At 54.1% G+C, this 12,224-nt stretch overlaps 1 protein-coding gene across 4 annotated transcripts; it reads left to right on the top strand.

Annotated features, from left to right (window-relative positions):
* The first annotated feature begins 6,408 nt into the window (after positions 1 to 6,408).
* CNFN (cornifelin) lies at positions 6,409 to 8,736 on the top strand. 4 transcript variants are annotated; one of them, XM_040252851.1, is made up of 5 exons: positions 6,443 to 6,501; positions 7,061 to 7,242; positions 7,695 to 7,805; positions 8,259 to 8,395; positions 8,494 to 8,736. In XM_040252851.1, exons 2-5 carry the CDS (start codon positions 7,206 to 7,208, stop codon positions 8,581 to 8,583), a joined length of 375 nt encoding a protein of 124 aa, XP_040108785.1. In that variant the 5' UTR covers positions 6,443 to 6,501; positions 7,061 to 7,205; the 3' UTR covers positions 8,584 to 8,736. The 4 variants fall into 4 exon arrangements, with proteins under 4 accessions (XP_040108788.1, XP_040108785.1, XP_040108787.1 ...); XM_040252853.1 differs by having other exon boundaries at positions 6,455 to 6,501; positions 7,029 to 7,242; XM_040252852.1 differs by having other exon boundaries at positions 6,460 to 6,501; positions 7,032 to 7,242.
* Positions 8,737 to 12,224: the final 3,488 nt, after the last annotated feature.

Raw genomic sequence — 12,224 nt, 5'->3', positions numbered from 1 at the left:
GAGAAATTTCTGATTGTGCATCCAGCTCCCCGCTCCGCCTCCAGCCTCAACAAAATCTCACCGTTTCCCGTCCGAGCTGTGTCCAGAATCCCAATACTGGGTGTGCTGTGAAGGGCTTACCAGGCCAGACTCGCAGAACCTGTCCGCTCAAGAGCCGCTCCAGCGTCTACGAGGCAAACCCCACACACACACATACCAACCGGCAAACACCTAGTCTTTTGGCTGCCTGGCTGGACCTGCGGAGACCGCTCTATCGCGGTCCTCCTAGGGCTGTGGACCCCGCCTACTAGGGAATGCTCCCTGCCCTGAGTGGCCCAGGGAGTTAGGGGGCGGAGTGTCTATTGGCTGGAAGCTGGTGTCTGACGTCACGGGTAGCTTATCACAGCTCGATTTCGGACGCGTGCTCCGGTGTCAGACACGCCTCTAAAAAAAGACAGACTCCGGAGCTTGCTGAGCGCGTGGGCGACTGCAGAAGGATCTTGAGTGAAGTTTCCGGCTGCAGGTAGAGCTGGACCGTTCGACGGCCTGATCCTATCTTGAGAGAGGATGAGAGTCCGAACTCCTTGGTCCTGAGGAAGACAAACTGAGGGGCCTAGACTTCTGAGTCTGAGGGAAGAAGAGGCTGAGCGTCCGGATTCCTGGATCTTGAAGAAGAGGGGAGCTGGGACCCTGAAGAATCGTGCTCCAGATTCAGGGACTCCTGGATCCCAAGGGTCACTGGCCTGCCCAAGGATCACAGATTTAGGGTTCAGGGGGTTTTGTGGCTACGTATTGTATTGGAGCCAGAGTTCTGAGTTCCTGAGGTGGGGCTTAGACTAAAGATGAATAGGAAAAAGGCTTAGGGGAAGCTTTGGCCTCGATACTGCCCTTTACTTCATCCTTGAAAGGGAAGCCAGGGGCGGGGGCTGTGTGCAGAAAGAATCCAGAACAGGAGGAGACTTGAGACTCATGTGGAAACCAAGAGAAAAGCATAGATACCAACTGAGAGATTAAAATACTGAAAACAATAACTGCAATAGAGCTCACTTGTATGGAATTTACTGTGGCCCAGGTTCTGTGCTAAACATTTTACATAATTATCTCATGTCTTCCTCTTAACAGCTCTAAGTGATTGGATTATTATTCCCACTTGACAGGTGAGGAAATTGAGGCCCAATGAGAATCAAGATCCAGATGTAAAGAGACAGGAGAGACAAAACACACATGGAGACGGATAATGAGGGGCCCAGAGAGAGAGGGAAAAGTACACAGTGAAAAAAAAAGAGAGACTGAGAGTGGGACTCCCAGGGGGTGGGGGTGGGGGGTTGGGGCCTGGGACTCCTGGGGTCTGGAGGAGGAAGGGTGAGGGAGGTGACTCCCAGGTGTTTCCTCCTTGCCTCTCACTATGGGTGTTGGGCCTGATTGGGGTCGAAAATACTGATTAGCACAGTATGGGTGTGTCGGGTGTCATTATCCTATTAGGAGATGACAGAAATGATTCCTGGGATGTCCCTGATCTGGGAGAACCCTGCCCCTCCCCCGGCCCCCTGGCCCCCACTGGCCTGTGTTCTTTGATCTGCCCAGATCAGCCTCAGGGAGGATTGGAGAAGGGCAGGTCCCTCCCTGTCCCTCCCCATCGCTGGATCCCCATCACCCAGAACTGTCACGGAGGCCCACTCTGGACACAGGTGGGCCACCCTGGGGCACCAAAAGCTTTCCTGGTGGGTATTCATCCCTCTGGGTCTCTCTACTTTTCCCCAAGCCTTGAACCAATGCCTGCCAGAGGTCCTGGCACATTGCAAGGGCTCACCAAATGCTTATGGAATGGATGGACAAACATCCACATCTCTTTGGGCAGCTCTTCCTCTGTTCCCCATCCGCCATCTCTCCCTGCTTTCCCATCATGTTCTTTCTCATTCCCGCCCAGGCCTCACCTGTCTCCTCTCATCTTCCCTTTGACCCTGGTGTTTCTCCTAAAGCCGCTGGGCCCACCATTCCCATTAGGGAGAAACTACAGCCAGCTGCAGTGGCAGACAGATTCTTTACCCTGAGCCATGGGTTTGATCCCTGGTGCAAGAAGATTCCACATGTGGCGGGGCAGCTGACCCCGGGCACTACAACTACTGAGCCTGCACTCTAGAGCCTGGGAGCTGCAACTCCTGAGCCACACACCACAACCACTGAAGCCTGAGAGCCCTGGAGCCTGTGCTCCACAAGAGAAGCCCGCACTCTGCAACTAGAGAAAACCCTCAAGACAACAAAGACTCAGAACAGTCAAAAATAAACTTTAAAATAAATACAATTTTTTAAAATATGATGGAAAGAGGAGTTCTCAAGACCCCAAATACAGGCACATCCCTGGCACCTCAGAGTCAGGAACACAAGATCAGAACAAACATGTGTCCTCCAATACCTGCTTGGTGTGATCATGCATTTATACCCACACAAGCAGAGAACCCACACACAGCACGTGAAGTTACCTACAAACACACACACAGGGGCGCACAATCATGAAATCACTTGCTCTGACACCACACAGAAATATCCCATTTCACATGCAAAAGAGACACCCCAGTTGTGTGGTTATATGCCCAGCCACAGACAGGCCATTCATCCAATCCCTACTAGGACCATGAGCAAAGACTTGGTTTTATTCACTATTGCATCACCAGCAACTAGAACATCATCCCCACTATCCTCATAAACACAAAATGTTTCCTATGGGCCAGGTGCAGTTTCTTTACATCAATTAACTCATTTAATCCTCTCAGCAACTCTATTGGCAAAAACCCATTTTGTAGATGGGAAAACTGAGGTCCAGGGAAGTTGAGTGGTTTGCCCAGTTTCACAACCATTCAGAGGCCATCAAGATTTGAACTAAGGTTTTCTGGCTATAGAGTCCAGAATACAAAGCTACCACTCAAAAACTAATTCCTAGGCTTCCCTGGTGGCTCAGTGGTAAAGAATCCACCTGCCATTGCAGGGGACATGGGTTCAATTTCTGATCCAGGAAGACCCCACATGCTACAGAGCAACTAAGCGCATGTGCCACAACTCCTGAGCCTGTGCTCTAGAACCTGGGAACCACAAGTTCTGAAACCCACACGCCCTAGAGCCTGTGCTCTGCAGCAAGAGAAGCCACCGAAATAAGCAGTCCACACCCCGCAGCTAGAGATTAGCTCCCGCTCGCCACAACTAGAGAAAAGACCGCGCAGCCACGGAGACGGAGCACAGCTGAAAAAAAATAAATAAAGTGCTACAAAATAATAATTCCTGCCTTAACCTAGTCAGAATTACAGAAACTTGACAACTGAGACTGCACCCAAACACAGGTGCAGAGGAGGCAGGATCACAGGAGGGCAATACAGACACATAAATAGAAAAGACCTTCTCACGTGTCACACCCCAGGACACAGGAACGCTCAGAGAGAGACACATCGTGACAACCCCCACACAGAAGCAACAGCACCCAGAGAGGCACACACACCACACAGCAGAGATACAACACACCCAAACCCAGACTCTGACGCACCCAGAGCGCCCTGAGTCGGTCCTGTTCCGCTCCCAGCCCCACTGGGCTGGCCCTCGAGGAAGCAGCAGGCTCAGGATGGGATGGGGGCCACCTCACTTGTCTGCTCAGCCAGACTGGTTCCACCAGGGTCATGGATGGCACCACCCTCCTTGTGAAACCCATGTTGGGCAACTGGACCCTGACCTGGCCTGGACACTTGAATTCTGGGGAGAAAGAGGCTGGGAGCCTGGATTCTGGAGTAGGGACTGGGTTCTAAGGGAGGCGAGGAGGGAACTCTGAGGAGGGATTCCTGTGTTCTCAGGAAAGAAGGGCACAGACCCTTGGATCTTCACTGGCCCCCGGCCCCCCGCTTTATTTTCGTTCTGTTTTTTTGCTACCAACCCATCTCCCTCCTCTCCCCTCACGCATGCATGCTCAGTTGTGTGACTCCATGGACTGCAGTGTGCCAGGCTCTTCTGTCCATGGAATTTTCCAGGCAAGAATACTGGAGTGGATTGCCTTCTTTATGGATTCCCTTCTTTGAAAGTGAGTTTCCAGATTTAGCAAATAAAAATACTGGACACCAAGTTAAATTGGAATTTCAGGTAAACAGCAAATATTCGGTTGGCCTGAAAGTTCAATTGGGTTTTTTCATAAATGGTACAGAGATGGTAGAGAAGATGGTACAGAGATGGTAGAGAAGATGGTACAGAGATGGTATAGAAAAGCTTGAACAAGCTTGTTGGCCAACCCAATACTTTTTTAAGAGTAAGTGTATTCCCTCCAACATATGGGACACTGCTGCTGTTACTGTTTAGGCGCTCAGTCGTGTCCGATTCTTTGCAACCCCATGGACTGTAGCCCACCAGGGTCCTCTGTCCATGGGATTTCCCAGGCAAGAATACTGGAGTGGATTGCCATTTCCTTCTCCAGGGGATCTTCCCAACCCAGGGACCAAACCCTGGTAAGCAGATGTTTTACCGCTGAGCCACCCGGCAAGCCCCATATGGGACATACTTACAGTAAAAAAGTATTGTTTATCTGAAATTCTAATTTAACTGGACATCTGGTATTTTCTCTGGCAACCTCATTTGAGGGGGATGTAGGCCAGGTGCCCAGAGACTCTGCCGTGGTCACCCCTCAGCCTCCAGCTCTCCTTGTCCTGCCCTCTGCCCTCCTCCTCACCCCGGAGCAGGCCACCTCACAGCTTCTCCAGTCCTGATTTCCTCATCTACATGAGTCGCTGTATCTAATTGGGGCCCATGGGCTGTGTCAGAGTTGGAAGAGGAAATTTGAGGACAACTCAGGTTGTCATCTTGGGAGCCCTAGAATCTGACCCTGACTGAGTCACCTGCAGCCCATGGTCTGGTCTGCTGGGGGAGGGGGCCCTGTGGCTATCTCCAAGGAGCAGGCCTCAGGGTGGGGAGAGATGCCAAGACGGGGCGCAGAGACTCCCGGATAAGGGCACTGAGACACAGAGCTTGAGAGGAGGGCCTCAGAGATGAGGAGACAGAGAACCAGAGGAAACTAGGAGACAGATCTGCAGAGATGGGGAAAGAAAGAAAGAAAGGAGAGATTCAGAGCCAGAAAGACAATAATGCAGAGATGGGGTACAGAGCAGGGAGATGTTTCCCAGACATTCAGGCTCCAGGACCAAGTGATGGAGACAACAGGCAAGAGGCTGGGTGCCGCCCTCAGGTCTGGGACAAGGACAGCAAGCCACTTTGGGGTGGTGCCAGGAGACCAAGGCTTGGGGGAAAGCGGGACCCCAGATCAGTAAGGTGATAGCCAGCATGGTGATGACACCACTCCCTCTGCAGCTAACACCCCGATTTTCCAGTGCCTCCTACATTTTTGGAGTGACACCTGTGCTGGGAACCTCATCCACCCGGCTCTAATGCCGCTTCCTTCACTGAGTCACCTCCAACCCCACCAGACCTGTTGAGGGGAGACTTCTGGGTGACTCAGGCATCCAGGCCCCCAGCTTTTTCATTTCCCAGGAAGCCATCAGTCTGGGTATCCCAGGACCCCTACCTGACTCAGGGACACAGTCTAGCTTAGGTCTGAGAATCTGGACTCCCAGGCCCCTCTGCCCTCAAACCCGGGAGTCCCGGCTCCCAGTGCTCTGCTCTGTTTGGACTCAAGCATCCTGGACCACATCTTCCTCCTTCAGGAACCACAGGTTTCTCAGTTCCCAGCATCCTCCCTTCCCAAGTTGGAGTTGGGTGAGGCGTGTTTATTTACTTTGGTTCCAGCATGGGTCACCCCCCCCAAACACACTGCCCCCCTCCATGTGCCTGGTGGGCCTGAATGGGAGGACCCGAAGCCCCCACTCCCAGGGAAGCTGGGGCCTCACTAAGGGTGGTGGGAGCACCGACCGGCCTTTCTCTTCTCGCCCTTTCCCTTCCCCCGAAGCTGTGGGTTGTGGGTCAGCCAGTGGCTGGCACCCCCACTCACCTGACTTGTTTTCTCTTTTCTGAATCTCTGGCTCCTCATTTCTTGTTATTTCTCCCCAGATGTCTGTGCCCCACTGTCTCAGCATCTCTCTCTGTCTTCTTGTCTCTCTCCATCTCTCTGAATCTCCTTGTCTCTCTCTCTTCCCTCTGGTCCTCTCCTCCTCTGCCTCCCAGTCCCTCTCCGTCTCTCTGTCTTTCCCTCTCTTTGGTCTCTGGACAGCTGTGCCCCGTGCACCTCCCCCTCTGCCCTCTGTCTCCATTTCTCTTTCTGCTGCCTTCCTTGGCTTTAGACCTCTACTCCCAGCTCCTCACCCTTGGCCCCCCTCCCCCACTATTTCCTAGGGCCTCTGAGGCTGAGCAGAAGTGGGATGAGGGATGGAGAGGGAGGGAGGGGAAGTCCCAGTGGGGAGAAGAGGGTCAGCCAGACCGGCTTGGCTCCCTGGGCATCTTTGTCAGAGCCCCGCCCAGCATCACACAGCCCGCCCATTTATAAGCCACTCAGCGCCCAGGCGTCACCCATACCTCTGTCTCCACCATTGCGCAGCAGTCCTGCAGGTAGGGGCATCCGCCCTGCACAGCTCTCTGCTCAGAGGCTGGCACCTCTGCTCTGTTCTTCCTCCAACTGACTCCACATCTGTCTCCTTACATTCCTCTGGCTGCTTACCTCTCTGGACATCCCTGTCTTCCTCATGCCCCCTGTGACCGCCCCTCTTCTCAACCTGTTGAGACTGGGTTGAATTTGGAAGTTCTGGGGCCTGATTCCCCCTCTGTTAACCCTCTTGGCTGCACCATCAGGTATGAGGTGTTTTTCTTCAGCTCCCTGAGCCTCAGTGTTCTGTCTGTGAAATGGGCTTGCAGGAAAAAAAGGTACTGGGCAGGTGTGAGTGCTACTGGCAGCATCTCTATAGGCACCCAGCTCTGATCTCTCTCTGCCCTTGTCTCTGACTCTGCAGTCTCCTGGTCGTTCTCTCCAGCACTGCCTCTGGTATAAGAGGGTCCTCTGGGGTCTGTCGGGCAGCTGTACAGAGATGGGCGAGTTTCTCGCCCCCAACCCCATACATCCCTGTCCCATTCTTTGCTAGCAGGCAAGCTGACTTGGCCTCTTTCTCCCCAGCATCCTTACCCCTGAGAACTCAGCCCCCAGTGCCCCACCCCTTGCCCTGACCTCCCTCAGTATCCAGCACCCCCTGGGCAGACTCTGACGCTGTCACCGCCGCCACCTCTGCCATCCCCAACGCCACCTCCTCAGAGCCAGCAAGATGCAGTTTGAGATGCACGACAACGTGAAAGGCAAAGGTGGGATCGCTGGATGGACCCTCAAACCTTCCAGTCCCTGGAACATGGCCACTTCCTTCCCCTGGGCACTCTGGCTTCGAAGACAGACGGCGCCTGCTTGCACCCCAGAAGCCCTGAAACGCGGGAACCCAGCACCCCAAGCCCAGACCTGGAGGAGGCGGCGGCACGTCTCGGCCCCGCCCACTTGTGGCGCCAACCTCCCCTAGACCTGCAGGACGCCCCCCTTACCCCCAGCTGAACCAGACATGCAGGAGGCAGCAACTCCGGGGACAGAACGGGGGTGGCGATGCCCAGAAGTGGCGGCAGGGACTGGGAAGACGCAGTGGTGTCCCCTCGGTGGGCGGCCTGGTGGCCTTGCCCGGACTGCCCGGCAGAGGGAGGGGCGGCAGAGGTGCCAGGGCCGGGGAGGTGCTGCGAGGCTGCCCGCTGACCCCCGCCGCCTCCCTCTGCAGCCATGTCCTACCCAGTGACCAGTCAGCCCCAAAGCGCCAGCACCTGCTACCAGACCCAGCTCAGTGACTGGCACACCGGCCTCACGGACTGCTGCAACGACATGCCCGTCTGTGAGTGCCCTGTCGCTCCTTCTCCAGACCCGGGAAGGAGCGGGAGGGGAAGGAGGGTCACCCTCCTCGCCCTCCTCACCCTACTCCCCGGTCCCTTCCGTGGGCCTTGAATTCCCGGTCTCTAACGATCCCGCTTTCTCCGACGCCCGATACTCCCTAGGATCCTGGCTTCACCACACCTTCCAACCCTCACGGGGACCCTCCTCGTCCCCGTTGCACCCTCGACTGTTTTCCTTGTGGCTCCAACTCCTTCTTTAAACCCCCTTTCCCGCTCTAGAAACCCTTACTCTTCGGGCCCCTAATTTCCTCTGGGACTTTCACTTCTTCCAACACTCGGTAGCCTCTGGGACCCTCACCCGGCGCCCCGCGGACCCCCGCCTCGCCCCTCCCCGAGGCGGAGCCGCCCGGAGGCAGCCGGTGGGCCCCGCCCTTAGCGCCCTGCGTGCGCTCCAGGTCTGTGCGGCACCTTCGCCCCCCTGTGCCTCGCCTGCCGCATCTCCGACGACTTCGGCGAGTGCTGCTGCACGCCCTACCTGCCCGGAGGCCTGCATTCCCTGCGCACCGGCATGCGCGAGCGCTACCGTATCCAGGTGCGTGCGCGCCCGGGACCCGTGGGAGCCGAGGGCTGGGGGACTGGCCTCCTCGGGTGCCGGGTCAGGGCTGCTAACCTCTCTCTCCCACCCTCCAGGGCTCCGTCGGGAAGGACTGGGCGGCCCTCACCTTTTGTTTGCCCTGCGCCCTCTGTCAGATGGCGCGGGAACTGAAGATCCGAGAGTAAAGTTTCCCCCCCCTTCTCCTTCCTCCCCGCCCCCACCCTTCTCCTTCCCCGCCCCCCGTGACGCCTGCCCTCCTCTGCCCTCTCCTGGGAGGGCCTGCCCCTCCACCCCATCCCTCACCAAAAATGCGACCACAATAAAAACCTGAAAACCAACTCCGCCTACATCCTTTTTCTCCCAGGGAAGGAATCTGGGTGGAGAAGGAGGTTCGATGAGGGAGGCGGGGACACAGGGGAGATGCCTAGGTGTGGAGGGAGTTCCAGGGGCAGATGCTTGACCTGCATCTGCAGTGTACGTCGTTGGCAAGTCTCTACCCTCACTAAGTCAGGGAGTCCTCGCTAACAAAGTAAAACCACTAACTCCTTAGCTGCCAACCTAAAGCTCTGACCGGAGCCTGAAAAGAAGCACACCCAGAAAGGCTGTCTGGGAACCATGCAGGCACTAACCCTTCAAAGAACAAATTTAGAAGAGTCCCCTTGCTCAGTCATTGCCTGTGGACTCTTGGTCTACATACAGTGCTAACAGATTTGAGGGCTCTGTCTTCAAAGCACAGAACTGTCAGGTTTAAAACTCTAGGGCTGAAAGGAACACTCAAGGATCATCTGATTCAATCCACCTTCTTTATTGCAAAAGCAACTAGCAGATTAGAAACTGTTCAGGTTTCAACACCAGACAGACCTGTCCAGTGACTCTTGCCACTTCCTAGCTGTGTTATCTTAGTAAATTAATAAGCCTTTCTGAGCCTCTTGCCCCCACAAATTCTGGTGGTTCTACTTTCAGAACATATCCAGAGTTTCCCTTCTCCCCACTCTACTGCAAGACTTGTTCCAATCACAGTGGCTCCCCCACTGAGCTTCCTGCCTTACCTCCAGCCTGTTTTTAGTTTCTCCCCCACAGAGGAGCCCTGTGGACATGTGTGGAAGTAGATCACATGTCTCCTGGGCTCAGAACCCTCTGATGGCACCTCCTGCATGGAGGAAAAAGCCAGAGTTTGGGGATTTCCCTGGTGGTCCAGTGGTTAAGAATCTGCCTTCCAATGCAAGGGAAATGAGTTCAAGCATTGGTCGGGGAACTAAGATCACACATGCTAGAGAGCAATAAGCCTGTGAGCCACAACAAGACACAGCTAAGATATGACACAGATAAAAATAAGTATTAAAAAAAAAAAAAAAGAAAGAAAGAAACAGCATCCTCACAGCAACTCAAGGACCTGCACAATCTGCCTCTTTTCCCCGCTGTGACCTTCCCTCTTTATTCTCTTTCTTCCACAGGAGGCTCTTCGTTGTTTCTCTGAAATGTTAGCCACGCTCCCACGTTAGGATCTTTGCTCTGGCTGTTCCCACAACTCAGAGTTCTTTCCTCGGATGTCCTTATGGCTGATTCCTTCACTGCTGCTCACGTCATCTTAAGAGCGAGGCCTTCCTGGGACTTCCCTGGTGGTCCAATGGCCAAGACTCCGCACGTCCAGTGTAGGGGGCCCATGTTTGATCCCCGGTTGGGGAACTAGATCCCGCATGCCACAGCTAAAGATCCCGCATGCTACAGCTAGGACCCAGCGCCGCCAAATAAATTAAAAAATCAAATAAAAACTCATGCCAAGTACCGAGCACAGTGCTGGAGTGCTGTAGGCCCTTGGTAAAATTTCTCCTGAAGTCCCTAGGATGTGAGTGGCCACACACAGGCTAGAATCCAGGTCCCTAGCCTCCCGTGTCCAGGCTTTCTCTCACTTCACTATGAGCCTCTTGCATTCAGGTGTGTGGATACTAGGGAGAGGTGCCAGGCAAGGGGCTGACATGGAGGAAGGAGGAACACACGCCATGGGGCATCTGTACAGGGACATCTACATAGCAGTGACAGGGGTTGGAGGGAGGGTAGCTCTGTCCCAGAGGAAAACTCCAGTCCAAGAGCAAATGTTCTGCTTAGGAAGGCAAAGTCACAGCGTGAGTGTTAGGCAGAGGCCTTACCAAAGGGTCTGAGCACAACATGTAGGAGTCTGGAAGAACCTCAGCTCCTTTCTGGTTATGCGTGACCACTGGTCCCAGACTCCCTGAGGCAGCATGTCCCACTGCTACCTAGCTTCCCCAGTTGGGCAATTCTGCCTTATCCTGAGCACAAATTGGCCATTTTGAACACCGACTCCTGGCGTCTGCTCTGCGCTGAGATAGCTTTCAGTGAGGTCAATCTGTGCTGAGTAATGCCATCCTTCCTTAAGACGTGGAAGAGCCTGGTGGTCAGCAACGTGGGTGAGAGAGTCAGAAGGTCTGGGTTCATATGGCAGCTGTCACTCAAAGAAAAAGAAAGTGAAGTCGCTCACTCGCATCCGAGTCTTTGTGACCCCATGGACTGTAACCTACCAGGCTCCTTGGTCCCTGGGATTTTCCAGGCACAAGTACTGGAGTGGGTTGCCATTTCCTTCCCCATAGTCTATGAAGTACTGTTTTTTCATCTGCAAGATGGAGACTACATGGTACCTACCTCATACAATTGGTTGTTGGAAAGATAAAATGAAAAGATCAAGCGAGCCATCTAGCATTGATACTTAGCAATGTAAGTTCACAGTCACGTCTTGGAGGTCAGGTGTGACTGTCATCTCATGAAGACAAAATGTGTGTGGGGGAGTAATCCCCTCAGATTCTTTAAACTGCCCATCAAGTCTGAAAATATCATGATAGTCACAGGCTGCACTGATGGCTCACTGGCCCCCTCGATGCAACACATTTCTGTGTTCTTCGCTAAATATCAGAGGTGGCCAGCCTGTGCCTCGGGGCTGGGTTTGCAGAAAGTTAACTTAAAATTTTTTTTTTCATTTCTTTATTTTTGGCTATGCTGGGTCTTCCTTGCTACAAGGTTACTCTCTAGTTGCAGGGTGAAGGTTTCTTATTGCAGCGGCTACTCGGCTTCTCGTTGAGGAGCACAGGCTTGGCACGGGCTTGTCGGGCCTCAGAGGTTTTGGCTCCGATGCTAGAGCACAGGCTCAGTGGTTGTGGCACCTGGGCTTAGTTGCTCTGTGGCATGTAGGATCTTCCCAGATCAGGGATCAAACCCCTCTATCCTGCATTGGCAGGTGGGTTTTTTATCACTGAGCCACCAGGGATGCCCCCCAAAAGTACACTGTTGAACACTCCCAGCCACACTGAAGGGGTGGGGTCTCCTATCCCTACCTTCCCTCACAACAGGGCTCTTGCTCACCCAGGGGACTGGCAAATAGGTTTCCATGCTGCTTTCCATTTGGGTTGAGAATCTACTTGAAATGGAGAACACTCACTGTGCCAAGGCCTCATTTCAGTCTTTGTGCTGCCTGAGTTCTCTTAATGTCAGGGGCCAGAATAAAACCTGAACTTGGGACCAAGGCAGGCTGTTTTCCTTCCTGAGCTGAGTAAGGGTCTCTTCTCGATAGGGATCTGGGCAAGGGTTAAAAGGTCTCACTGCCCTCAGGTGCCCTCAGTTCATGCCTTCTGGGAAACAAGAGCTTCTGTAACGGTACCACCCCCATGCCCACCAGAAGACATGGTGAAGAGTCAGGCCCTGGCCACATGGCTTGGGGGGTGGGGGCACCAAGATAAGGATGTTTATCCGATGTAACCAGCTCTCAGGTGCCAGGTCAGAGAGCCAAGCCAGCCCATCTCCTACAGACAGCACTGGA

The sequence above is a fragment of the Oryx dammah genome, unplaced genomic scaffold, assembly GCF_014754425.2.
Source record: "Oryx dammah isolate SB20612 unplaced genomic scaffold, SCBI_Odam_1.1 HiC_scaffold_13, whole genome shotgun sequence".
Lineage (NCBI taxonomy): Eukaryota > Metazoa > Chordata > Mammalia > Artiodactyla > Bovidae > Oryx > Oryx dammah.
This window is presented reverse-complemented; position numbering and strand designations above follow the sequence as displayed.

Coding starts and splice junctions, on each gene's coding strand:
- CNFN (XM_040252851.1), top strand. CDS start 7,206: ATGCAGTTTGAGATGCACGACAACGTGAAAGGCAAAG. Junction 7,243..7,694: donor CGACAACGTGAAAGGCAAAG/GTGGGATCGCTG, acceptor CTCCCTCTGCAG/CCATGTCCTACCCAGTGACC. Junction 7,806..8,258: donor CTGCAACGACATGCCCGTCT/GTGAGTGCCCTG, acceptor CGTGCGCTCCAG/GTCTGTGCGGCACCTTCGCC.